General features: G+C 45.9%; 1 protein-coding gene across 2 annotated transcripts in view; it reads left to right on the forward strand.

Moving 5' to 3' along the window:
• KALRN (kalirin RhoGEF kinase) overlaps nucleotides 1-27,291 on the forward strand; it is a 1,195,491-nt gene that overhangs the window by 357,056 nt on the left and 811,144 nt on the right. For both annotated transcript variants that reach the window (XM_029605245.1, XM_029605240.1), the window contains exon 3: nucleotides 24,684-24,798. In XM_029605245.1, coding sequence (XP_029461105.1) covers nucleotides 24,684-24,798 — 115 coding nt within the window. The remainder of the gene's footprint in view (nucleotides 1-24,683; nucleotides 24,799-27,291) is intronic.

The raw sequence follows: 27,291 nt of genomic DNA on the forward strand, positions 1-27,291 counted from the left end.
GCATCACAAACTCCCTGTACTAACAGGTGCATATAATACAAACAAACCCCACTGTGTACATGTCGATCAAACCTGCCATAACGCAGCAGCACCAACTCCAAGAAATGAAACGGCAATAGCCCTACCCATGAAAAGGCAGCAGTTCACCACCAGGGCAATATCATATGGAGAAAATACAACAAATAAGGCTGCTACAAACCTCTAGTAAAGTACCTCATCTCAGTCACATACACGCAGAACACGGACGGACCTGCCTTCACCAAATATAGAATAAAAGACCACAAATTACAAAACCTGGAATGGAAACCCCAAGGCCACCTTCTGCATGCAGTGCAAAACTGGAGAATTAGAAACAGAAATACATTTCCTCCTACTCTAAGCAAAGTTCAAAGAGAGAAGAAATGCACATTCCCCAAACTGACATAGTATGGACCTTGTACCCAGTCACTCCCCTCCATGCCCCCATCACCCCTCACTTCTCCCAACTACTCAATCATCCCTTCACATCCTCATATCCCTGTCCAACATTCCCGACACCCCCACCCCACATCCTCTTCCCCATGCTCCCTCTCTCCCCTGCTCAGCTCTTTCTTCCCTTCCCTACCCAGAATACCTCTGACCACCTCTTTCCTACCCCTTCCTGCTCAGCATCCCCTACTCCCTGCTCCCCTCTCCCCCAACCCAGCCACCCCACACCTCCATCTCTTCACTTCCATCTCTCTTCCCTGCCCAGCAGCCCCCAATCCCTTCATCCTCCGCCTCTCCCTATCCAGCAAGCCCAACCTCCTTTCCCCTACCCCTGACTCTCACTCTCCCCATGCCTTCCTGCCCAGCAAACTCTTGAACTATCTTCCCACGCCTTCCTGCCCAGTACATTTCCCCCTCCTCCTGGCTCCCAGCCAGCAGAAAAAACTTGTTCAATCCAGAGTCTCCCTCTCTCTTTATCCACGGCAGATGAGGGCAAGAAGCATTGAAGAGAGGAAGATGAGGAGGCAGCAGCAGCAGGTCTACAGAGCACGTACCTTTCTCCCTTATGCTTCTGCTTTCACATCCAGGCCCCAGGGGGTGAAGAGAGAGAGAATCAGCAGCCTCACTGCCAGGCCAGGCAGAGGAAGATAAAGTTAGCATCCTGCTGGGCCCATATGAACAGGAGTTGGTGATATCGCACTCTAATCTGGGTGAAGGAGGAAGGAATAGCCTCTCACTGGCCAGGCACAGGAGAAGGAAGCAAGAGCAGCTTCTTGTCATATACAGTAAAAGATAAGTCAGCCACCTCCTGCCCAGACTGATGAGGAAAGATCAGCCTTCTGCTGGCTCTGCGAGACACCTCCCGGGTCTTTGCGACACACTAGTGTGACCCGACACACCTGTTGAGAACCACTGGTTTATCAGGTCAGAAGAATCCAGACCTGGCTTTTTTAAAAGTGGTTTAACATCTGCCTTTTTTTTAAATGGTCTGGACCACAGCCAGATTGAAGCGATTTATTAACTATAGTTGTTAATCATGGAGTAACGGTTTCATTAATTGCTTTAAAAAAGGGGAATAGGAGAATTGGTGGAGGGACAATGCACATTGTTCATGGAGGAAATACGTTTGGATATTTCAAGTTGAGATACATCATTAAAAGATGGCCAAATTGATCTAGATAGAGAAGGAGGAGGATCGTTATACCAAGGAGCGACACTGGCAAGTCTTAACTTTTAAGGAGAAAAATTTCAAAAAGGCTTCGGTGGATGGCATATTGGTAGGAGATGGGCAGGGTTTTGTGGTGCAGGTTAGATGTTTAGCTAACTGGAATAATGCCTTAGAATTATAGCCAATACGGCTGATTTTTTTGACATAAAAGTTAATTTTAGCTTCTAATGTTTCTGATTGATACGTAGCCAGTAAATGTCTGAAATTAGATGCACTTATAGATGATGGAGATTTCTGCCAAGCGCATTCGCTTTTCCTCAGAGACTTTCTAAGGAGAATCAATGTGGAAGTAAGCCAAGGATGGTGTTCCTGTTAATGTTGGAGACAGGTCTGAGGGGGGCAATAGAGTCGAGCACTGAAGTGACAGAGTCAGTCCAACTAACAGTTAAGTCTTCTAAATCATTGGATAAAGTAGAATCTAGAAAAGGTTGTAAGTCTTCAATAAATTTGGAACTGTCAATAAAACCTTGATGAATGTGTGGTTTAGTAAATTTAGAGTCTCTAGGGGCTTTAGGCCTGAAGATCGAAAAACTGATTAATGGGTGGTCTGACCATGGAACTTCATTAACAGACAGTGTATCAGAAGTGTGTTGTTTGCTAGAATCATTGACAAAGATAAGATCTAATATATGACCCTGTCGATGAATAGAACTATGAACTAGCTGAGTCCAGCCTAGAGAGGAAAGAATGTCAAAAAACAGTGTGCAATACCCAGGCTGAGAAGCAGAATTGAAAGGCAAATTCGAGTCACCCAATATAATCATATTGTTTAAGTTTGGTTTGGTTAAAAGAAGCTGTTCAAAAAAGGTGACAAATTAGCTTCTAGCAATTTAGGAGGACAACAGGTGAGGCAAATAGAAAAACCAGCGTTGTACAAAATCAATGATTCATAAGGAGAATTGCAACTGATATTCTCAAATTTAGGGTTCCAGCTCTCTTTATAGACAACTAATAACTCTCCCCTTCTACCCTTTTTTCATGGTTGGGAATAATAAAGATAATTGGGAGGACAAATTTGATTTAGAGTAATCGTGTCTGAGGCGAGGAGCCAGCTCTCAGTTACACAGAAGAAATCCGGTTTTTCCATTTGAATTAAGTCATAAACTAGTTGAAATTTTTTTCTTAATCGCTTGAATATTGATCAGCATAACCTCAGTATCAATAAGAACATGAACTGTGGAGCTAACAGAAAGTAAGATATTAATTAAACAAGATGGCCGACATAATATGCGCGATTGTCTAACGGTAGAAAGATTGTGATACCTAGCCAGACCTGAGATAACTGGGATAGGGAGATTCATGGAGTAATGGAAGTCCATAGATAATTGTGCAATGTCCATGTCCTTGCTCGTACTCGTCGCAAACAAAGGAGCTCCTTTGTTGTGCTCCTTCAGGCGCCCGATGAAGCGTGTGCTCTACCACATGTGGTGCCTCCGGCATCGCTTGTGGACACTTCACCCCCCCATTTCGGTGACATCATTGGGGGAGCATGGCTTGCAGCCTGATCTTTATTAACTCATTGTTGCCAGAATGTCTCAGGAATGTAGGGAACAAATAGTGATGGTGTCGTGACTTTATACAATCCCTGCACTCAAATCACATGCAATATATTGATGTATACTCATCAGTCATCAGAGTCTGTTCTGATCCATAGCTGTCTATTCATGGTACAAAGTCTTCCGGAGATCTAGCTAACTGTCTAAAATTATCTTTCCACAAGCTGCCAATTAGTCTGGGGCAAGTGAGAACAACCAGGTGCCATCTTGAACTCCTCTCTCAGTGGGGCCTGAGGCTGGTAAGTAGCCCAGTAGTCCAGGGAGAGGAGACAGAGCAATAGCACTGAGCCTTGATCCGGCATCATTTGCGAGCTTTTTGTACCACCCATTGTGGTGACATCATCAGGGGCGTGGCTTGCAGCTCGAACTGTCAGTTGGGCTGGTGTGAGTGGGAACAACCCGGTGCCGTCTTGTATTCCTCTCTCAGTAGAGCCTGAGGTTGGTAAGTGGCCCGATAGTCCAGAGAGAGGAGACAGAGTGGTTAGCAGCAATAAACCTCCTTTGGCAAGAAGGACGGATGTGTCTCGTCCAATCCCTGTGTCCAGTCCAGGCCTTGCCCTCACTTGTTTGCCTGTCTGGAGACATCATTTTCTCCTGTTCCAGAACTTGTCTCCAGCCCCAGGCTTGCCTTCATTCCTACCCGTGCCTCCAGCCCTCCCCGTACCCAGCTCTTGCCTGCCGCCAGCACCGGCCTTGATTCCAACTCCCAACCTGTGCCTATATCCAGCTAAGTCCTGCTGGCCACCAGGCTGGCCACCAGGCTTAATCTACGGGGGAGTTGGCTGGTGGTATAGGCAGAAGACCCAGTCCGGCATGGTCTCAGAGTCTGGCCCTACTCCTGCTGGGGGAAATCCCATCCCAGCTCAGCCTGCCTGACCCGTGACACAAGTGCATTAGAAATCCTAATAGAAATGCAGGTATTCACGTAGCGGATCTGTTTCAGGAGCTACAGAGGGAAACTGGGCAGTTGGATGGTTGGGGCCACTCAGATGCCAGTAGCAATTTAGGTTATTACACAGCTTTATGGTTAGACATGGGTGTGAACTACTTGGTGGATCTTCTATGCTTATCTTCCTTAGTTGGTAAAGTACAGATGAGGAAGTTGACAAAAACTGTCCTGGATAAAGAGAAATGTCTTACAAGTGGTCATATATCATGGCTGGCAGCTGGATATATCCTTGCAGTTGGCAGTTGGTCGATTGTTTGTTTATTTTTCTGCCGTCATAAACTAAAGTTAATACATACATTATTATACAGAGTCAAAAAAATGGACCATATTAGTGTACACCAAGACCCAGTCCAGATACAATCCTTTTGGGGGCTGTTGGGTGCTTTTTAAGGTCCGATGATTATCTGGTGTTTAAGCTGTACAAACAACAGCTGGTAGATTTCCTGAAGTGGTGTCTAGATCTGGCCCTGTAGTTTAAAGCCTTAAAGTAGCAGAGAGACTTACAGATCAGTTTTCAAAAGGTTTAGCAGGTAAACCTCTTCAGTTTGAAAATGTCCTCCCGCTCATTGGCTAGATTTGTCTGCCCACATTCAGAGGGCACACAAATGTAGCTGGTCAGAAAAGGGAGATCGGCTTCCGATTTGTTTGCTGGTCAGAAAAGGGGCATGTCTGAAGACGGGTCAGGGTCAGGTTTTAGATCCGGGCAGTCAGCGCATGCTTTTAGCGCTCACCGGCAAAATTTAGCTCGCCAGCTTCGGTTGCGCTAAAGGCTTCTGTGATTCTGGCTGGGCTTAGGGGAAGTTTCAGCTGTAAACCTTATTTATATATTTACTTATTTGTTACACTCTGTTCCCCTTTCTTTTGGAGACCTCAGAGAGGTTTATAACAGATGATAAATACAAACCCTCATAAACAATAGCACACTAGCCTACCCTGGTACCCTCGTGTCCCCTCCCAACACCGTCCTATCAGATTAACATTAATACAGTTAGGTGCAGCTGAAAATTCAGTTAAAGATAGCTGGGTAAAGTTACCTGAAGAGGACCATCTGGTAAACATTTTCTTTTGTAAATTCTGTTTGTTGAGTGTTTATACTAGCAGTGGTAATTACGATGAGATATACTCTTGACCACAATAGTTAAACAGATGTTCAGAGTTACACAAGAACTAATGCTGAAATTTTTTGTCTGATGCTTATGCAATGAACATATTCTATTGCTTTAAACTATATCAACATTTTAAAATAAGCATTGCACTTCACTCCAACATTGATTTTTTTTTTGTGTTTGTTTAGCACAAAGGTTATCTACTGAGTTCATTTATCACACGGCCTACCCAGCCACTGTAGAACAATACAATATACTTGCAGTTGCCTCGCAGTCCATCAGTGGTGTCCAGATTAGCTAGGAGTTAGCTTTTGTCAACTTATATATTGGGTTTGGGTTTTTTTTTTCTATGACTGCAAACTCTCCAGTGGTTCGTGCACCCAATTGTTTAGCTGACAGGGATGTTTCCAGCTCATCGTAATTGATTTGTGAGTGCAAGGAATGGCTGTGCTGTGAAATCTCCTTTGCTACTTGGATAGGCCCAAGTTTGACGGGACTAAGAATATTACTATTCTAGCTTTTTTACTTTTGAAATCTGCTTATGGAGTAACTGGTTTATAAAGTGTATGGCCCATGTTTCACTATTTTTATAGGTATGGACGTAACCAGATCATGTGTATCAGGTACCACTGATGGGAGGGGGATTCTCATCAATATAACGATGTAACGTGTTAAATCTTAATATGAGAAGCTTGATTGGCATGGTCCCGGTTTTCGCAGATTTCATCACCTCTGTCCATTTTGTCTGCAGCGGATTCTTTTCCCATTGTTTTGCATTTTATCATCTTGTGCAGCTGCTCTCTCTGAAGGCTTAGGCAATAAAATGCCATACAGAGCAGAAACTCTAGGGTAAATTTTCAATAAAATGTCTTAACAGGCAAGTTCTACTCTTCAGTCTGTGTTTGAGAGTTGGTTTGTTATGTATGTGAAAAGGACGCATGCGCTTTGTTAGCTCAGGTGAGGGTATAAAGCGCGTGCTTCGGCTACTTCAAAGTGCGTGCGTTGTTTTCGCCTCCGACCAAGTTACACCCCCCCGGAATTGCCTCTTGCTACTGTGAGAAAGATACGCACATACTTTTAGGCATCTGAAGACCCACCTCGGTGGATTCGGCCATTCTGCCTCTTGCCTCTGGCTTTCGCGAAGGCAGATACCGACTAAGCCTTTAAAAGTTTCCACTTTTTTCTTTCATCCCTTTTCTGGTTTGCATTTCTTTCACGCTCGTCTAGTTTGGTTTTTTTTTTCAGCCACTTAGTCAACACGTCTCACACTTGGAGGTATCTGAAGAACTGATCATTCAGTAGCTTAAACTTCTTCTTCAAGTCCTCGAGCGTCATTAAAGAATCCATAACATATTGATCAGACACAGCGGTAATCCCAGAAGGCCACCAGTCTGCAAGTATTATTGGAGCCATCTCCTTAAGACGTTCAGAGTGAAAACTGCTTTATAAGGACCTCCATCCTAAGATAGTGTCACGGCTTTTTAATGTAATTTATTCTTGCTGAGCTTCCCCTTGAAAGAGCATTCATATGAAATGTGTCCTAGAATCCAAACCTTTTAGATGCGACTCTGATGTGTTGAGTCTTCTTTTCTTCTTTGCCCCAGCAGTTTTTCTCCTTCTCTGAGCTGCCAGTTCGATTGGCGCCAGCCTCCTTTAGAGCCTCAGCACCATAAGCCTTCATTTGCAACTGCCCAAGGTGTTAATCCCCTCTCAACGCACTTAGTTCAGCCATTGGGCAGGAGCTACAGATTGTGGCTCCCTCTGGAACATGGCAACGTTGACGCTGTGTCTGGGCACTAGATGTTGTCGATGAGGAATGATTAGGGGAGAGGGGCTGTAAACATTGCTCTTGTAGCATTCCTAACCCCCAGCCGGTCTGGGGAGCAAACGTACAAACCAGGAGTCAAACCCAGGTCCCTCTGAATGGCTGTTGAAAGTTCCCATTCACAGTTTGCTGGATCTGCAGCTTGATTGCTTTCTCTGTAGTAATAGCCCAAAGGCCATTAATATGTGCAGAGAGCAAAGTGGGCAAGTCTTTTCCAGGATGGTCTTACTGAATCCCACCGTAGCCTCCTGCAAAGATCTACTTACAGGCTCAGGATCCTTCAGTCTTGCCAGTAGAGTTAACCCATTGGGACTTGCAATCTTTATTCTCTAATGTTCTGACATTGCAGAAGACATTGCAACAGCTGTGGCTCCTGCATCTTCCTTTTGAGGAGATTTATTATGGCTCTCCACTGCAAACTGGACACTCTCATCTCTAGCACCCATGTACCCGAGGCATCATCAAGGAGCAGGGGTATCCAGAGCAGCCTCACTGACCAGAGGAGGAAGTTTGAGCCTGCAGGTTTACGGCAGATTCAGATGCAATGAGGCAGAGGCCTAACTTTAAGCTCCATGGCTGCAAGGACAGCCAGGGCTCAGCACTCATTACTGATCATGATCCCACTTCCCGGTCGCTGGAGCACTAGCCAAGGATTCAAGAGTGCTAAGTCTCGATTTTCGCCATATGCTCGACTATGTTGGAAATAGTGAGCAAAACAGGAAAACTATGCCGAGGTCAAAGTTAAGCTGCATCCATCTTGGATTCTCACCACTTCTTTCTTCTTCATCATCAGTTTCTATTCTGTGAGGTCAGCTGGTGGAGGAAAACTGAGCTGGCTCCTACGAAGCACTGAGTTAGTTACATTAGCTCAGCATCTTGGAACATCCTTCCACTTAATCTGCATAATGACAACATTTTACAGCAAAATGTCGGGTCATCTACCTGAAGATATTTAGACCTTGGCATTTTTATTTTTTTTGCATGGTGCAAGAACACTCAGTTCTGTCCTGTTGTTGCGGAGTTCCTCACTGCTCAGGGTAACTGTCTTGGGATGTATACCACACAGACGTGTACAGGCCCTTGCTCCTTTCTTTCAGGGCTTTATTTATAGAGCTGCTACAACATTTCCCCAAATGAACACAGAAAGCAAATGTCTGGCTCTTGAATGTTGCTTAACCTCTTTTTGCCCCAACCTGTTAGCTCTAGGCTCCAGTCTCCCTCTGTGGGTAGGGTCTAACATGCTGGACCACTCCTATCCCTGCTTTCCATGGGCCCCTGTCTCTCACGCATGTACCTTGCAGCTGGTTTGACTTTTTCTCCTTCTGTTTTGCAGGCCACCTTTCTTAATGCGAGCTGCGCTGCTTCCTTCTCTACCCATCCAGGCCTTTCTTGTGCTTGGCCTTCCTCCCTCTTTGAATCCCCTGTTGGGGTCTCCAACCCTCAGGGCCTTCTCAGTTTTTAACGTGGCAGTCTCGTTTTTACTTCTCTTGCCTAATGTCCTGGGGGTTTCTCCAGACTCTGACCATGCTTTCTTTTGTCCGATTCCTTTCGTATTGTCTGTATAGCTGCTCCCCCTACCCAGATACCTGCCTGTATACATTGACTGGGTTCCATGCATAATATTTTGCACACCCCCCAAATTTCATAGAAAACGAGTCTATTTATTTATTTAGCATTTTTATATACCGATTTTCCAGTAACAGAATTACTAATCAAGTCGGTTTACATTTTAAACAATAACATGACAGGAGGATGTCTTACAATAAACAGGAAGATTGAACTTGGATAAATAATTGGGGTTAACAACATAAAGCTACATCTTTAGTCTTGTAGAGTCTATCATCTTAAGTAAGCGTAAGTGACCACTTCGGTCTCTCACTAGTTAAATCGTCCCTCCTGAGCAACTCCATTGGTCGACTGTTTCTAAAGCTGTTCAGGTTTAATTGCTCTACTGTTTGATATTTAACATGTTCCATGTACTCTGCCACCTCCGAGGACCCAGCTGAAAGCAGAGATTGTATCTCAGTCTAACTTTTTCCAGATCTCTGTGCTACAGATCAACTAGCTTAGCCGAGGAAAATTAAAATTCCATTCCCCCACTTCCTGTTGTGCATCACTACCCACAGTCACTGACAGTAACCGTGCTACAACTGGACTCGGTGGGATCTGCGCGTATCAGCCGAAGACGGCATTCTAAGTCCACGGATGGGTTGTGCCCTCTTTTGACTGTGTTTTTACCGCAGACCTCGTGTCTGGGTTCGGGTCGAAAAGAGCCAAACTGCGCTCATAAGAAACTTTTACCTCCCGGGCCCCTTTCTGAGCTGCTAAGTTGAAACAGCAAACCCTTTGTTTTCCTTAGCTAGGATGACCCCCACGGTATTTGCAGTCTCTTGAGCAAAATAAATAAAAGTAATACAGACGTTAACGGGCTTGTACTGGTAAATCAAGCATGCACGCCATGGAAGGCAGCGAGAAAACGTTCTGAAGGCCGTGAGCACGGACCTCTTGCCTTGATGCCTTTCTGCTTTCTCCCTGCGAATTGGAACATGTACCAATTGCATCTGTAGAGCAGAGCAGAGGTTTGTTCTTGCAGCCATAACCAAGTGCTGGAGCTGGGTCCAGCCAGTAACATTTAAGCTGTTGCTCTGGAGACCAGGCAGGCTCTCCCCTAAAAACAACTTCATCTTACAGAAGGGGATTCGGGAAACAGGGTGGGCCACATCTTTATTGCTTCTCTTTTTCTTTTTCTTTGCTCCTTTCTTCCATCTTGCGCTCCAAAGAATTGCAATATTAAAAATGTGAAACGAATTACTCAATAATTAAACACATATTGAAGCTCCACTCTCCTCTCCCCGCCCTCCCACACCACACAATATTATTTGGATCGGATTAAAAAATGATTAGTTTGTCCTTAGTGGCATAGAATTGAAGGAAAAAAAACAGAGATCAGCTGGAGTCTGGCATTGCAATAGATTGTAAAGCTTCGTGGAGCAGGGGCTGTCTCTTAAATATATCTGTACGGAGCTGCATACACCTTGCAGTGTCGTATAAATGTTTAGCAGTGAGGAAAATGGGCAGACTAGGATATTCTTGGGAGGAAAGTGTTTTCAGGGGGCTATGCTCAATGCCCGCACAGCCTTCTACCAGCTCTTGAAGGGTCAGTACGTGCAGAACGTGCTGAAGCAGATGGCAGGGTTTGGCCAAGCAGCTTCCTCAAAAGCAGCTCAATAACCTCCAGTCACTGGTGAATCAGGGAATGGAGTCTGAAAAACATATGGTTCGTTTGACTTTTGATGTTTTCGAGACGGCATCAAGGGTCTCTGTTGTGAGGATTGGCACCCGCAGAGTCACCTGGTTGCAGGCCTCAGATCTCTGACCTCAGGTCCAGGAAAGACTCGCTGATGTGCCATGTATTGGAGAGAACGTCTTCAGAGCTAGAGTCAAAGATGCGATAGTGCAGATCCATAAGCACTGTGCAATGCTCCAGCAGCTCTCCACAGCCCCATTGGACCTGCCCTCCTCTGCGTGGAGGTACCCGAGTATGGGGCAAAGAAGGCATTTTTACCAATCGAGGAGGCGTTATCCTCCACCAGCTCAGTCCCATTCATGGCAGTCGTCCTGAGCCTGTCTAAGGCAACTGAGGGCCCATAAACCACAGCCAGCACCCCTAGTGAAAACCTGGGCTGGGGTTTTGACTAGATCGCAGAGAGCATGGCCTGCATCGCCACACCCATGCTGGAGGACCTTTCTGTCAGAGACAGGCTGAGATTTCCCATAAAACATTGACTCATTGTAACTTCAGACATGTGGGTCCTCAGTGTTGCGGTCCCGACCGCCCCTCTCCTGATCGGGCTCAGGCCCGCCTACCTCCGCTTCGGCAGCCGCGGGATTCCGCCCAGCCCAGGCCCCGGGAGGCCCTCCGTCCGCGCAGTTCCCACGTGGCGGATGCCATTGCGGGCCTGTTTTCTTCAGGCCTCGCGCGTGCGCGAGGAGGCTCCTCTTGTGCGTCCAGCTCCCGGAAGCCCGGCTCCACCTCCTCGGCTGACGTCACGCTCTGCTTCCGATATAACCGGCGTTCAGTCGTTCACTAAACGCCTTGCAACGAGGTTCCTAGCTGACTAGTTGCTTCCTGTTCGCGTTTCCTGTTGACTCCTTGATACCTGCCTTGACTCCGGTTTGCTTCTGACTTCGCTACAGCCTGCTGCCTGCCTTGACTCCGGTTTGCTTCTGACTTTGCTACAGCCTGCTGCCTGCCCTGACTCCGGTTTGCTCCTGACTTCGCTACGTCCTGACCCGGGTTGCCACGGACTTCTTACCACTGCCCGCCTGCTCTGGCCCCGACTGTTACCCTCTGGGCCAGCTCTTGACCCGGCCTGTCTCTCTGACTCTCTGGCAAGCCTCTAGCCGGCTCAGCTCCCAGTGGGCCTCTTGCCCATCCTACGCACTAGCTCTTCAGGACATTCTCAGCAGTGCCCAAGTCCCAAGGACCTTGGGTCCCTACGGGCTCCTCCCTGGGGGATCCCGGGCTCCGGGTGAAACCTTGCCAGATCGTGCCTCCGCCTCCCGGCCTGCCCTGTGATCTCCGGTAGGCCGGCCCAAGGGTCCACCATCTACCCTCACAGCAGTCTAGCCGTAACACTCAGCATTCTACAGAAAGGGTACAGATTACATCTACTGGGTTTTCCTCATAGCACTGTGGAAATAAGCAGTGGTAGTAATAGTGCTGCCTGAATTGTGCATTGAGGGAGGGAACTCCTTCACCTGCTGAGATTTAGAACAGCATCAGGGTATGGATAGATTAATTTATCTCCTATTCCAGTGAGGCTAAGGAAGTTGGAACACAGAGTATGGTAGCTCTGTGAAGAGATGGAAGGATTTTATTTTTCTGATATGAAGTTGTAAATGAGGGATGCTCGGAAGGTTGTGGGTGCCCGGAATCACCTACCAGCGGAGAACGAGAGTACCCATAACAGTGACAGAATTCAGACAGGTTTGGGGACAGATGCAGAGAGGGGTGGTAGTAAGATCAGGGAAAACCCAAAGATGACCAGAGATTGAGTTGGGTCTGCAATGAACCAGTGGCAAAGCACAGCTATGGGAGGGCTGGGTGGGGCCAAGAGGGCCTCATCTGCGGTGCCGCTCTGTTACCTACAACCTGCAAATACCGAGGCATACAAGGGAAGGCTTGCCAACTGGTTCCAGATTTTCCGGACAGTTGATGCAGTCCTGGTTTTACCCCCGTTGCCTGCAGGAAGCTGGTAGTTCTTATTTACCTACACATTCCTTAAGAAAAGCAAGATAAACGTTCCTGCGTGCAGTGAGGTAATGGATCAATCTGTCCTGAAAATCTGGAGCCAGTTGGCAGCCCTGTCAGCCGATGGAGGGTGAATATCCATTATCAGTTTCTGATGTGGGTTGTGGAGCACTGTTTAGTGATCAAGAGACGTTGTGAGCCCCTGTCCACCTCCGATACCTGTTTAGGACATTTGAATGTGTATGTGTTGATCTCATCTGAAGAAGGGACGTATGTAGCCAAGGACATCGTTGGATAATTCTTATATTGGTCCAATAAGAGTTGTCATCTGCCACACAACCTCCCTCCTTCCTCCAGGCACCCTCCCTGTTTTTCTCATTTGCCCTATTAGCTTTTTCTTTAACCTCCATTGCTCCTCTTCCTCTCTCTCCCTATAGCCTTTCCCATCCCCCCAACCTCCCCCCTCTCGCACCTCTCTTTCCCCGCTACCCCTCTCTCCAGTCTTTTTATCACTCTCCCTTTAGCTTTTCCCATCCCTCCAGCCTCTTCTCTCTACCCTCTCTGACCTCCTTTTCCCTTCTACCCCCTCCCTCCTGTCTCCTCTTTCTTTCTACCCCTCCCACCTATCTTCTCCCTACTTTCTCTACCCCACTACTCCCTCCAGCCCTTTTCTCCTCCCTCCCACCAGTATCTTGCCAACTCCCCACCAGGCTCCACTGTATACAGCAGTGGCTTATCTTATGCAGCAGCCCAGCAGCAAGGGGCTCTCCTGGACCCACCGTAGCAGCTTCTCTTCTCCAGCGGCCATCTTTTTCCCAACTCGCAGAGCCTCAAGGGCTGCTCACGTTTAGTGACCTGGGAAGCAGGATTCTCGAGGGCCATCTGCAGTGAATTGGGGGGGGGGGGGGGGAGCTGGAAATCAGTAAATTTACACCCCATGCTTCATTTTGTTAAGAAATATTCTTCTTAAAATAATTAGAAAATCTTCGCAATGAATGTGATTGATAACGAGTGGAACTGGCATGTTGATGATCAATTTTTATGACAGCTGAAGTGCTGAAATTATTTAAGTACTGCCTGTTTAGTCGGGTGTTAATCACACTCACAGACCCACGCATGCGCACACACACACACACACACACGCGCGCGCGCATTCTCTCCCTCTCTCTTCTGATTTCCAGGCTAGTCTAATAACCAGAAAACATCTGCTTGTCGCTCTGAATCAATACAAATCCTATAAAAGCCCCAGCTTGAAAAATAATTACAAAAATATCAACATTTTGTTTTAGGATTTAATAAATATAATTAGCATGCATAATCACTCGGATGATTACCGTGGCACGGGCCTCCAGGCGGTGTGAGAGAGCTTGCATTGACAAAAGAAAAGCATGCGTTCATTCTTCTTTTCTTTTTTTGACCTTTTGTCAATGAGGAGCATGGATTTAGAGGAAGCAAATAGCAAAACATCCTTTGTTGCGGTGGCACCTAACACACAAAGAGGGAATTACAGATCACAGATTGCTCTGAATCTCTTGTTTGCTTTCTTTTTTAAGTTATTTGTAATTGGGCAGAGGGAAACATTAAATGACGCCGCTGTAATTCTGACTGTATGGTATGTAGACGGAGCATATTGCTGTGTTTCTTTTTAAATATCAATAAGCAGATTTATATTGAAGTTTATTTTTGGTTGTTTAGGGCTACCATTTTCAAACTGCACGGGAACAAAATGCACAGTCGCTTGGATTTTGTGTAGTCTCTACTGAGAAGTGCAAAGGGTCACATTGCGTCCCGGGGCTAAGTCCCTGTGCACAGTCAAAAGTCCAAACAGCCAAGGGACGTGGATTCTCTGTAAAGGGGGAGGGGGAAGGAGGATTGACCTCTAGGACGAAAGGCGTGGGAACAGAACCTTTTCTCTGGGTGCTGCTCTGTCCCTGCGCCAATGACCACGCTGGACACAAGCTGGGGGTTTAAAAAATATATGACACTGCCACAAGTTGATAATGGCTATCATCCGGCACCAAACTCATTTCATCACTGTTACATTCATGATTTTATTCACAGTCTGCATCCTTCTCTGAGTGAGCATCCCTCGAGGTGGCTGGCACTAGGGGGGGGGGGGGGGGGACGGTCCCTATCAGGAATGGGTCTTCCCTTCCAAGACAAAAAAAAAAGAATAGAAACACGGAAGTCATAGCTGTCCCCCAAACCTCCAGTCCTCTCTGCTCCTGGGGATAGAGACTCTGGCAGAAGGGGGTGGGGGGGGGGGGGTCTCCAGATGAGCTCCTCTGGGCTCTCAGCTGTCCTTTCTGTTTGAAATACCAATAATCAGCACCGCAGAGGAGCAGGGAACTCCTTTTTCCCAGACCCTGCAGAACCTCACCTGGCTTTCCAGGCCTGGTACCCACCAGGACCTCATTATCCCGCGGTCTTTTCCTTAAAGTCGCATTACTTCTTCTTTTTGTTTTATCCCTTTCTCCTCTGAAATGCACTCTTGCCTTTCTAAGGGGCGGGTGGCTCTGTAATTTGCTGGTCTGCCTATGAGTGTGCGGCCTCCTCCTGCCATTACAGCAAGAATGTGTTTATAAATCCTAGAACTCTCTTTCTTCTGTCCACCTACAAATCTCCCCCTCACGTTTCTCGCTAGGCTTCTTACCCTCCCACAAGTTTCTCAGTATCTTCCTCAACCTATGTTTTTCTTTTTTTGTTCTTCCCAGATCTGATTTCTCGCCTTCTCCCTGATGCTGGCCTTTGAACTGCTAAATGTTCACAAATAGCCAGTTCAACTGACTAATGATGGTGGCCAGTGGTCAGGTCAAAGGCCCCTCAAGTGATTAACATTTAGCCCTTCTGGCAAAATGTGTTGCGACATCAGAACAGACTTTTATAATAAAGTACTCCTGCATTGTGCGGAAAGCATGCAGCTATCTATATATGACACAGAAATTTAGAAAGAGTTGGCAGGATGTTTTCCCATGAGGTACTTATATTAACAGGCAAAATCAAAGTTTCGACTTTGACTCATTCTTATCGGTGGATCATCATCATCTTCATCGATTTGTTTACATTCTGCCTGACTGTTTTACAATATCCAGGGCAACTCACAACAATATCAAATCTATAACTGTTAGATAAGTCCTCCTATTTACAGTTTCTTACAGTAACAGATCACCTTCCTCACACTATTTATTTGTCCAAAGCAAAGACAACATAAACTATTACATTGTCTTCCCTCAATCAAACCCACTATTAATGCTATAGACCCACTCAAAGTGTATTATTTCTTTCTTAAACTGATGTTATTATAATATAATATTATTATTATAATGAGGTCAATTTAAGAAAAAACCTGTGGAATGGATAATTTATCCAGCTAAAGTTAGCTGGATAAGTTATTCTGGATATTCAGCGGGATGAATGCTCCCCTGACTATCCCGGAATAGGGTTATCCACGTAAACCTTCCCAGATAACTTTGAAACCTAACTGGCTATAAGAACAGAAAAAGTACCATTTTGGGTCAGACCAAGATCCACAGTCTTTGACAGTGGCCAGTACGGGTCACATGTATCTGGCAGATCCCCACTAGTTGATCTATTTCTTGTATCTCACTCCCAGGGATAAGCGCTGGTTTTTCCAAGTCTACTTGGCCAATGCTTGTTCATGGACTTTTCCTTTACGAACTTGTTCAACTCTCTTTTGAGCCCCACTATCGGGCCGATACAGTAAAGCGTGGCCGCGGTTACCCTGTTTCTAACCCGCTTTGGACGCGCAAGGCGGACCCGCGATTCAGTATCGGGTTTTACGTGTCCTTACCGCTTGCTGAAATGGACGCGTATCCGCCTCCGCCCGCCACATATATATGACATGTTAATGATTAATTTAGCTATTTCCTCCGATACAGTAACGTGCGCCCAGATTATTGCCTTTTTAACCAGCTTATTTGCCACGTCTTTAACTGGAATATTTACCGCCTACCCTGACCCTGGCGTTAGTGTGGTGTTCAGTCAGCTTCGTACCGGGCAGCGCCATGGACAACATGCATATTATTGCTCTGGCGCTATTTTTCATTCAGTTGAGAAGCAGAATGAGAAATGCTCGAATGAGAAACGCTCGAAATGCTCAGCAGATTGGAGAGACCAACAGGGGAGCCCAGCAGCAAGGAGAACCCATCCAACCGGAGAACCCAGCAGCAAGACCGGGGAACCCAGCAGCAAGACCGAAGGAAGTATGTGTTCTGTTTAGGTGGACGCCTCCATCTCTGGGCGTCTCTCCGGCGTCCGTAGAGGCGTCCATGTCCGAGCCGCCGGAGAGATGTGAGCGGCGCCAGGCAGGGTTCGATTGTACCGTCCATCTCTGGGCGTCTCCGAGGCTCCGGACATGGATGCCTCTATGAACCGTCCATCTCTGGGCGTCTCTGAGGCTCCGGACATGGACGCCTCTATGGACGCCGGAGAGATGGGAGCCGCGCCAGGCGTCAGCTAGGCGTCCTGAGGCCCCGGGGGTCTGGGGAGACCTGGACGCTTATACGGAGCCTTCCTCCATGAGGCGGCCATATCTCCCTGGATCCCCGGACCTCCTGTCTAGAAATAGGCTGTGGTAGACGCTGAAATAAGAACGTATAGCTCATTTAAGAATTCAGTCATGGACGTCCGGAAAGCGACAGGAATGTCCATGAACGGAAACCGCGACCTCGGACGACCAAGATCGCAGCTTCCGTTCATGGACCTTCCTGCCTGTATCCGGGCGTCCATGATGGGAGGCCCCGCTGCCTTGAGCGCCCGGCCGGGTGTCCAAGCCGCGACCTTGGACTTCCGGCCGGGCGCTCAAGGCAGCGGGACCTACAGGCGGGAAGGTCCAAGAATGGAAGCCGTGACCTCAGACGTCCAAGGTCGCGGTGTCCATTCATGGACCTTCCCGCCTGTATCCTGGCATCCATGATCGCAGGCACCGCTGCCTTGAGCGCTCGGCCGGGTGTCCAAGCCGCGACCTTGGACGTCCGGCCGGGCGTTCAAGGCAGTGGGGTCTGTAGAAAAGAACTATCCACTTACCTGGTGAAATGACATTTCAAATGACATTTCAAATGACAGGTACCAGCGCACCCTGGATACTGTATAGGCGTTATATACCGCTCTATACGGTAAAACGATTTCGAAAGCCTACCGCTTCATAGGCGTGCTTTGGATTTGCGCCTAATTTGAATACTGAATCGAGCAGCTTGTGAACCAAAATGTGCACGCTGCAAACGAGCGGGCGCTCGGCATTGCCACACTTTTTCGTACGCGTCCTTACTGTATCGGCCCGTATGTTAGTTGCCTTGATCTCGTCCTCTGGCAACAGATTCCATAGCTTGATAGTGCTCTGAATGAAAAAATACTTCCTGTGATTTGTTTTAAATCTACTGGTTGCTAGTTTTATGAAGAGTGCCCTAGTCCTAGTGTTGTTTGAAAAGGTAAATAAAACATTCCCTATTTACCCATTCTGCCCCAATCTTGATTTTCATAAATCTCACTCATAACCTCTCTCAATTATCTTTGCCAAGATAAAGAGCCCTAATCTCTTTAGCCTTTCTCAATAAGAGAGTGTATCCATCCCCTTTATCATTTTTGTTGCCCTTCTGTGTACCTTTTCTATGTTTGCTATATCTTTTTTGAGATGAGGTGACTAGAATTGCACACAGTACTCCAGATGTAGTTGCACCGTGAATGTATTCTAAGGCATTATGATATTCTCAGTTTTGTTTTCTGTTCCTTTCCAAATAATTCCTAACATTCTATTTGCCTTTTTGACTGCCACCACACACTGACTTGAAGATTTCAAGGTATTGTTCACAAGGATTCCAAGGTCCTTTTGCTGCATGGTGATCCTAACATGGAACCCAGCATCATATATACCTGTAGTTGAGATTATTTTTCCCTATGTGCATTACTTTGCACTTGTCCACATTAAATTGTATCTGCCATTTAGATGCCCAGTCTCTTAATCTCACAAGGTCCTTCTGCAGTTCCTCACAATCTGCTGCTGTTTTAACGACTCAGAACAATTTTTTGTCATCTGCAAATTAGGTCACTTCTTTCGCTGTTCCTTTCTCCAGATAATTTATGAATATGCTAAATAGCATAGTTCGCAGCATAAACCCTTGAGGCATTCCAATAATAAACTTTCTCCATTTGGAAAATTGACCATTTAGTCCTACTGTGGTGAAACAGGAATTTCATGATGTTTTGTAATTTGAAATATCTTCTACTGGACAGAAGGTGGCAGTATTCCACAGTAGCCAGCAGCTGGCACTGAAAGGATTAACCTCAGCCAGAACCAGTTGATGACATCACTTGCTGCTATTGTCTGAATACAGTGTCATTTAGAAACTGTCTATGAGACAGTGACATTTGGCAGCAGCTGAAAGCAAGAGACAGAGACAACCAACTGGTGTTGGACTGCCAGAGTTACCAGAACTATTATTGTTTACATTAGAGCAGGGTTTAGTTAGCAGTTAGATTTATTGGAAGAAAATTATATTATGTAATCTCTTTTCCCTGCTTGCTGCAATACAGATTTTTGTGTTTGTTCACTGTTCTTCCTTGTTAATAATAAACTCTTTAGTTTATTATTCTGTGCTTGAGACTGATTTGAAATCCCAGATAAGTCAGAAGCAGAATGATCCCAGTGTTTTGAATCTGTGGTCTGTGAACACTTTTCTGGGAACTGTGGAAATCCAAGTTTGTGGAGTCATAGTTTCTCCAGAAAAACCCTCAGGGAATAGCTTTGTGGTCAGAATAATTGTCCAGAATCAAACTGACCCCCAGTTGGTGGGTGGGAGGTTGCTAGGAGAGGGCATGTGTTCAGGTGCAGGCAAGACCTACACAGTCCCAACTGGGACACCCCCACATGGCCATAGGCTCAATCCCTAGTGGGTGTCGGGATGTGTGAAGACATTACATGACACATGCCCTCTGTTTTCTGTCTTTTATCCAGTTACTGATCTTCACTAGGAAACGGCCTTTAATTCCACAGCATCCTAATTTCCTGAGGAGTCTCTCATGAGGGTCTTTGTCAAATGCCTTCAGAAAATGCAAATATAGTACATCAACTGGCTCACCTTTATCCACATGCATATTTACACCTTCAAAAAAAATCTAGTAAATTGGTAAGGCAGGATTTCTCTTTGCAAAAAAGATGTTGACGTTCCCCATTAAACCATGTCTATCTATGTGGTCATAATTTTGTTTTTAAGAATAGCTTCTACCATTCTGCCTGGCACCAACATCAGGCAATCTTTGAATATTGCCAGTTAGGTTCTAAAGTTATCTAAAACTGCAGGGTGAAAATAAGCTTTGGTGTAGGCCTTGTGGCACAATTTCCCAATTCCCACCACTGCAAAAAAAAAAAAAAAAAATGCTGGTCCAATTGGTCAGTCACCGAATCCCTGAAATTTGAGCCTGAAATGTTGTGGGCCTTTAGGCCTGATAAACCTCCCTCCCCTTCAAAAGTGTATATATGAATAAAGGTAAGGCCTGCAGCATCAGCCCACGTTTCCCCCATGCCCCCCACTCCCGCTCCACGTCCATCAAGTCCGCCCCACCCACAAACCACAAATCTCATTATGGAGACTGGGAGCTTGGCCCTAGTAACTGGCTCTCTATGCATCCAGTGTTGTTCGGCTGTCTCAGCTCCACCCTGGAACACCTCCGAAATGCTCCTACTTTATCCAGCTGAAATTTAGCTGGATAAGTGCCCAAGATATTGAAAAAAATCAGCATTTAGCTGGCTAAATGCCTTTGAATAGTGGCCTCAATATGTATCTCTATTTCTGCCTAGCATTTTTATCTAAATTTATTTATTTATTTATTTATTTATTTATTTATTTATTTATTTATTTGAAACCTTTTTTTTATACCGGTGTTAGTGTGAACATCACATCGATTTACAATATAACAAAACGAATAGAAAATACAATTAACAAGGGAATAAAACAAGTGGGCGAAGAGAAACGCGGGAAAGCAGCATAGAAAGATAGCACAACTGGTGTAGAGTTCTTAACATAGGTAACTATTGGAACATATCATGTTGGATAACATCATGAATGCTAGTTATTATATACATTATAGACATTAATAGAACATAAAGATCACAGTGTACGATGGTAGAAGAAGATGATTGATGGTTATAGCAGGGGGGTTTGCTAGTCAGGAAATGCCTGTTTAAATAACCCTGTTTTTAGTTTCTTCCTAAATTTGCGAGAACATGATTCGAGACGGAGTGCTGAGGGCAGGGTATTCCAACGCGAGGGGCCTGCGATAGTGAGGGCACGTTCCCTTGTGGTGGAAAGGTGAGCTGTTTTTAGAGAGGGCACGTGAAGGGTTCCTTTGTTGATTGCTCTAGTGAGACGATTAAGGTGTGCAGAGGTGAAAGGAAGGTCATTACAGTTGGAGTGGTGGGAGTAAATGGCTTTGTGGATGACAGTGAGTGTTTGGTAAAGAATGCGAGAGGGGATGGGGAGCCAGTGGAGGTCTTTGAGAATGGGGGTTATATGGTCTGTTTTACGGGCATTTGATATGACTCTTGCCATAGCGTTTTGGAGCATTTGGAGAGGTCTTATTGTGGTAATGTGCAGCTAATTAGCAAAGGGTACATACAGCAGAACGGGGCAGAGATATATATATCTAAGCCCAAGCTATGAACCCCAACCCATGCGCTCTGTAACGTGTGCCATTCCTTGCATCGGGCTTTAGCCGCAGGACTTAAGCATCCCAATTGCCTTTTCCCCCCCTCTTCCCCCTTTGCGATTGTCTGCCAGGCTTATTAAACGTTTCTGATTTGCTTCAGTGAGGGCAACTCCTAAGGAAGCAAATGTTCCATTTTATTCTGGAGACTGCCAATGTTTCTTCTTCCTGTTTTTATTTTAAATTTTCAATTGAGCTGCAGGAAGGGAACCCCCCTTGAGATTGCAATGCAGCTTCAAGCCTTCACTTCCAAACCAGAATCGCCCTCAGGTTTTACACGTAATGCCAGCGTGATGCAGGAAAAGTCAGTGGAATCACCGCTGACCCAGAATGCTTGGTGCTGCTTTTGTAAACGCCTTGTGTGGCAATTTGAATTCCAGGGACCAAAAATACAACACAACAGAAACGTTGCAGTGGATCATTAGATATTACCTTGCTTTATAAGGCTAATGGTTGCTAAAGGAGGCAAGCTGTTGCGCTTCTAAGGTTCCCTTTCTTGGTGATTTTAGAAGTCCTCAAAGTTTGCCTATTTAACCATTAGATAGCTTTATAAAGGTGTCATCTCTGTTCAAATATTTTATTGCTTTTCTTTCTTTCAACTACTTTTGTTTGTGATGGGCTAGCACAGTTCTCTCTTTTTACATTTTAAGAGTGGCTACTTTTATAAGTTTTCCTTATTGTTTGACACGGTTTTCCTCTGTTCCCCAAAATTACAGCAAAAAACAACAACAACAAAAACAAAACCACATCCAGACCTTCTGCAGGCTGAAGTTTGAAGCAGAACAGTAAACCTTCCCTATGCCCCCTATATCCCTATGCCCCTATATCCCTATGCCCCCTTGGAATGAGGAGCTGCTGATTTTCTTTTAACCAGAAAGAAATATGTACTGCAGCAATCCAGTTGTGCTGTCTTCTGTTTTTACAATTAATTGTGCTTTTTAATTGTGAACCATGCGGGGCCAAGCAGTTCCTGGGAGATCACAGGGCCCCCACCCAGTTCAAGTGACAAGATGGCTGGCATGTGCCCAGCAGTTAGGTGGATATTGGTGGCTCCAACGATCATGAGTCTGACCAAGACTTGCAGCCAAAGTTGGTGCATCCCAAATCACCACAATTGGATCAGCCCATGAGAAGTAGAAAGACCTCTGAGGTCACAGTGTCTAGCATATGCTCATTTTGGGGCAGGTTTTAAAAGCCCCACACGCGTAAACCCAGCTGGATTGACGCCCGGAGGGGGGGTTACGCACGCCAAGCCTATTTTGCATAGGCCCCGCGACGTGGGCAAGCACCGGGACGCGCGTATCTCCTAGGGCTTGAAAAAAGGGGTAGGGCTGGTTCAGGGGCGCCTGCCAAACAAAGGTTAGGGGGGTTGGTTTAGGTAGGGCTGGGGGTCGGGTTAGGGAGGGGAAGGTGGGGGCAGAAGGAAAGTTCCCTCCGAGGCCGCTCCGATTTCGGAGCGGCCTCAGAGGGAACAGGGAAAGCCATCAGGGCTCCCCTAGGGCTCGGTGCGCCAACCCCGGATTTTATAACATGCGCGCGGCTGTGTACGCATGTTATAAAATCGGGCGTAGATTTGTGGGCGCCGGGTTGCACGCACAAATCTACGCCTGCGCGTCGGTACTAAAATCTGGCCCTAAGTTGGTACAGTCCAATTGTTGTTTCAGTGTAGCCATGGCCCCCAGTCTCCTGGTTGCATCAGCTCAGGGTTAGAGCGATGGTTAGTAAATTAGATGGTGATTGTGATATGTTTACATCGATACGTTTATGCTTTATTTTTCTCAGTAGTCACCGAAAAGTCCATTTTTACTTAAAATCTCTTGAATTAAAAAAAATGTTTTTCTTTTAAAAAAAAATTGTAAAAAAAACGAGACAGTAACTTTCAAACAGGCGTGTGAGCGCACATGTATGCACGTGTGTGGGCGCGCGGCCAGGTATGTGGCGATTTAATATCCTACGCGCACATATATGTTCTAAAATAGCCCTGGTGCGCGGATGTACGCTCCTAATTTTAAAAGCGTGCACGATGTCGGCTTTGAGCCGCGCAAGTGAGGGAGTTTTATAACAGGTGCGTACACATGCAGTGACCAGTTTCACCAGTTCATCCACCGATCTGCCCAGTCTACAGCTAGGTCCTCCGAACCACCCTGGTTCTCTAGCCTGCCCTCCTCCCAGTTAACTCCCCACCCCTCAAAACACCTCAGAGATGCCTGGAAATAGTTTTATTGAGACTTGCCCCTCTTCCGTAGCAGAAATAACTTTACGCTCCAGCATGCCCGGTGGGCATGCGTAGGTAGCTGCACGCACATCTCTCGGCCCCGCCTGGAATGCCCACGCCCAGCCCACAGTCCACACCTTTTTTTTTTTTTGCCCAATGCGAGATACTCGTGCGTCGGGGACGTGGGCGGCTTATAAAATCGGGTGGACGGGCACTTGTGCTCCATGTGCACCTATCCCCCCGATTGTGGCGTGCGCCTGGCTTTTAAAATTCACCTTTAACTTTCCGACTTCTGTGCACCTCTGTTTTTACTTTTCTTCCCGTTTCCTTCTCTTGGTTTGTGAAATGCATGCGGTGCCAGAAGTGGGAGGGAAGCTCTGCAGCAGAAGCGGCAGCTTGGGAAGGGGATCGGGGGATTAGGGCCTGGTCTGCATCTTTCAGCAGCGGGAGGAAGGTGGGGAGGGCTGGCTCACATCTGTACCAGCATCAGGGAAGGGGGAGGTGCGTTGGCCTTGCTCACCGGGAGAGAGAGAGAGAGAGAGAGAGAGAGGGCATCGTCAATGTTAGGGCCACCAGGCAGTTTCCCATGATTCAGCTGCCAGCACAAGATTCCGCCGCAGGAGGTTAAATCCGCTGCAGCCGTCACAGGAAGCCGGGAGCCCGGGAGTTTATCCCTGTCTATTATAATCATATTTACGTGGATTAGAAGTGGCAGTTGCATTTTCTTGCTGGTGGTTTCAGAGTCGTGTTCTGCCTCCTTTTGGCCATTCCATCATGCAGGATCTGCCCTGAGATATTTAAACCCCAGAATCCCACCTTTCTTAATCATTATTATGTCAGATCAAATTAATTCCAGGCGGCCAAGGTTTGCAGTGAACCTCCGTTGTTAAACATACCCAATGAATGAGAAGGTGTAGGACTTGCAGTTAAGACATTAATGACACTTAAAGTTTGCCACCATGATGGATTAAAACGTCTTGCTATGTGTGTATAAATGTGCATTACGTAGACAGGGAATTTTTAGCATCTTGGAATTTTTGACATTTGAGCATTAGTCTTCCTGATGATAAAATTTCAGTAGCATTCACTGATAATGAATGTTAACGTACACGCTGACAGGGCTAAATGAAGGTAAAGAGAAGAGCTGTCAATTCAGAGTCTCCCATTTGTGCTTCAACAAGTGCGAGAATGTCTTCTTTAATTAAGAAACTCTGCAATAATAAAAAAGAAGAAATGGAGCAAGAACTCTTAAGAGCCTGTAATTTTAGTTTATCAATTCAGTGCACATCCTTTTTTTTTTTTGACACGTGCTTCCTGGCTGACTTCCTAAAAAATCCTGTATTTATTTATTTATTTCCCTGTAGGTGGCCGCGATAAACGAGGCGGGCCTATCCTGACCTTCCCAGCCCGAAGCAATCACGACAGAATAAGGCAGGAAGACCTTCGGAAACTTGTGACGTATTTGGCCAGCGTGCCAAGGTAAAGAGCTGTACTGAAAACCGAGCATAACGTTTTACAGCTGTGCCGTGCTTCGAATTTGGTATCTGATGTCCTGGAACAGAAGCACGATATTTTGTTTTTTTTCTCTTTCCCTTAGTTTTGAAGGCGCGGGTTGCTTTTGCGTAACAGGGGGCTTGGTAGAAAAGCAAGTGTGACGGTGGGTTACAAAGTCTTTTGGGAAACCTCAGGGCTTCTAGCCTGTCTTGGATCAGTAATGCAGTCAACACTGATTCACCTCATCCTTTTTTTTTATGTATAGAGTCTGAATGGAGAAGAGAAAATGCAGAAAAGACCCTTTAACCTTTTTACCTGATTGCGTCTGCACAGCAGATTCAGAAATCTGTCGCCTGTTAATTGTGTCTTTAAAGGGAAAGCTGAAGAAGAGATGAGAGGGGAGATAAATGTTTTTTTTTTTCTTTCATTGAAAGGCATTAAAGAAACCAGCCAGGAGTAAAAGAACTGTGCAAATGGTATCATTCTTGGGCAAAAAAAAAAGTTTACATCTCCCGATCAGCAGATTTGCACAGTACTTCATAGATTTGGAGTTTGGTTCCATGCAAGAAGCTTTCTCATTTCCATGGGGCTATGGCTCTTGCTTTACTCTGACGAGGGAGGCACTCATCTTTCTCAAACATCCTGCATCCTCACGGGTGCATTGGTTTAAAGTCGCCCCATCCGCGCAGTGCTCCAAACAAATCCTAATGCTTGGTCAGCATGCATCGCCCATTTTCCTTGTGATACCATGATTCCTTACATACCGTTGTCTGGACACTTGGGAGCAGCCGTGTTTGGAACTTTTGACACAAGTCACCTCAGATGGAATGGGATCTGGTTGCTTCCATGCAGTGGACGTTTTGTGTTCATAGCTGCTAATGTGAGTCAATCAGAGCAGATGAATGTGAGGTTATTTCTTAGTCCCTTTCTAGCAAGGCTGCTCCTAGATCCTCTAGGGTATCAAGGTCCAGCTGTTTAAAGGATATCTAAATAATGATTTGGCTATACAATTTTGAAATGATGGGTGTTAATGCTTTCCCCTACGTAGGTCTGAAGTACTGCAGGATCCACAAAAGCGAAGTGTAGAGAGGGGTTAGGTTTTCCCCATAGACCATCATTAGGAATATTCCAGCAACGGGAGGTTCCCAGGGAGTGGTGGCCCCTTAGGTGTGACAGGTGGCTTCATCCCCCAAAGGGCAGGCCAGTAAGGAGTTCTATAAATGATGATTCAGTGAGTCACTAGGAGGTGATGGAGTTCGACATCGAGGGGAGCTGGCGAGAGACAGCTAGGGCGATGGTTCTTGCTAGGCTCCTCCTGCAAGGGAGAGGTCCCGTTTTTCCTCTCTTTTCCATTTCTGACAGGGATTCCCATGGGGGATCCTGTAGTGTCCAGATCTAAGGATGGTTCCTCTATTGCAGGGGTTAAGGAAAGCCTTGTCGAGGAAGCGGTCCTCTCTTCAGGTGGAGTTCTCTCATTCTTCAGTGAGAGCGAGGAGGCCCTTCCCGGAATTCAAGGGTTTCTAGAGGAGAAGATACCTTTGGGAGGGAGGGGCTTTAAGTGGTTTTCTCAATCGATTTGAGGATCTGTTGTTTTTGGCACTATTTTTCCTACTTTTTCTAATTTGGCGTCTACTGCAGAATTTCTTTATTTTTTTTTTATTCAGTAAACTTTACTTTTGTTAGGAGCATAACAAATGGAGTGTGGACTGTGTTATTCTGGAGCATGATCCCCTTTAGGGCTATACAGGTTTATCTTGCCCCCATTACAGAACAAATGTCCTCGAGCCTGCAAGGAGTGGCTCTGTGGGCTTGGAGGTGTGATCTCCTTTAAAGGGAGGGCTAGTCAAGCAACTCTCCTTTCAGACTGAGCTACAGTAATTTCGCTGATTAAAGGTGGAATTTGGCTTTTCTCTTTGTTACGAGCACTCCTAGTCAGATCAGTGATGAAACCTGAAAACTTAAAATGACATTTTTTTTTTCAGATTTATTTATTTATTTATTTATTTATTTTTGGTTTTTTTATATACCGATCTTCTTGCATAGGATGCAAATCAAACCGGTTTACAGTGAAACAATTCAACTTGCCTAAGAGCATTACATGGAACAAAGAACATGGAACAAGTGCATTATATGAAACAAGAACATGGAACAAATAAGAGTGCTTGTGAGCATTACATAAAAAACGGGGAACATTTAAACATTTAGAAACCTTTGGTAGCAATTCTTATACAAAAAGTGAGTAAATGTGCCATTAATGTTAAAAGAAATCAGGCGAAAGATTGCCTGGATTGAGAAGGAATACTGGGACGGGAGAATGAGGGCGGACACGGGGAATGGAAAATGGTGGAGGGATGAATAGAAAAAAAGGTGTAAGAAAGGGGAGGATTTAAGGGTGAATTAATAACATATAAGACCAGTCAAAGTTGATGTGGGTAGTACATTTTGGGCCTTCAAGGAAACGCAAGGCTGAATAGCCAT

The sequence above is a fragment of the Rhinatrema bivittatum genome, chromosome 6 (assembly GCF_901001135.1).
Source record: "Rhinatrema bivittatum chromosome 6, aRhiBiv1.1, whole genome shotgun sequence".
In the NCBI taxonomy this organism is placed as follows: Eukaryota; Metazoa; Chordata; class Amphibia; order Gymnophiona; family Rhinatrematidae; genus Rhinatrema; species Rhinatrema bivittatum.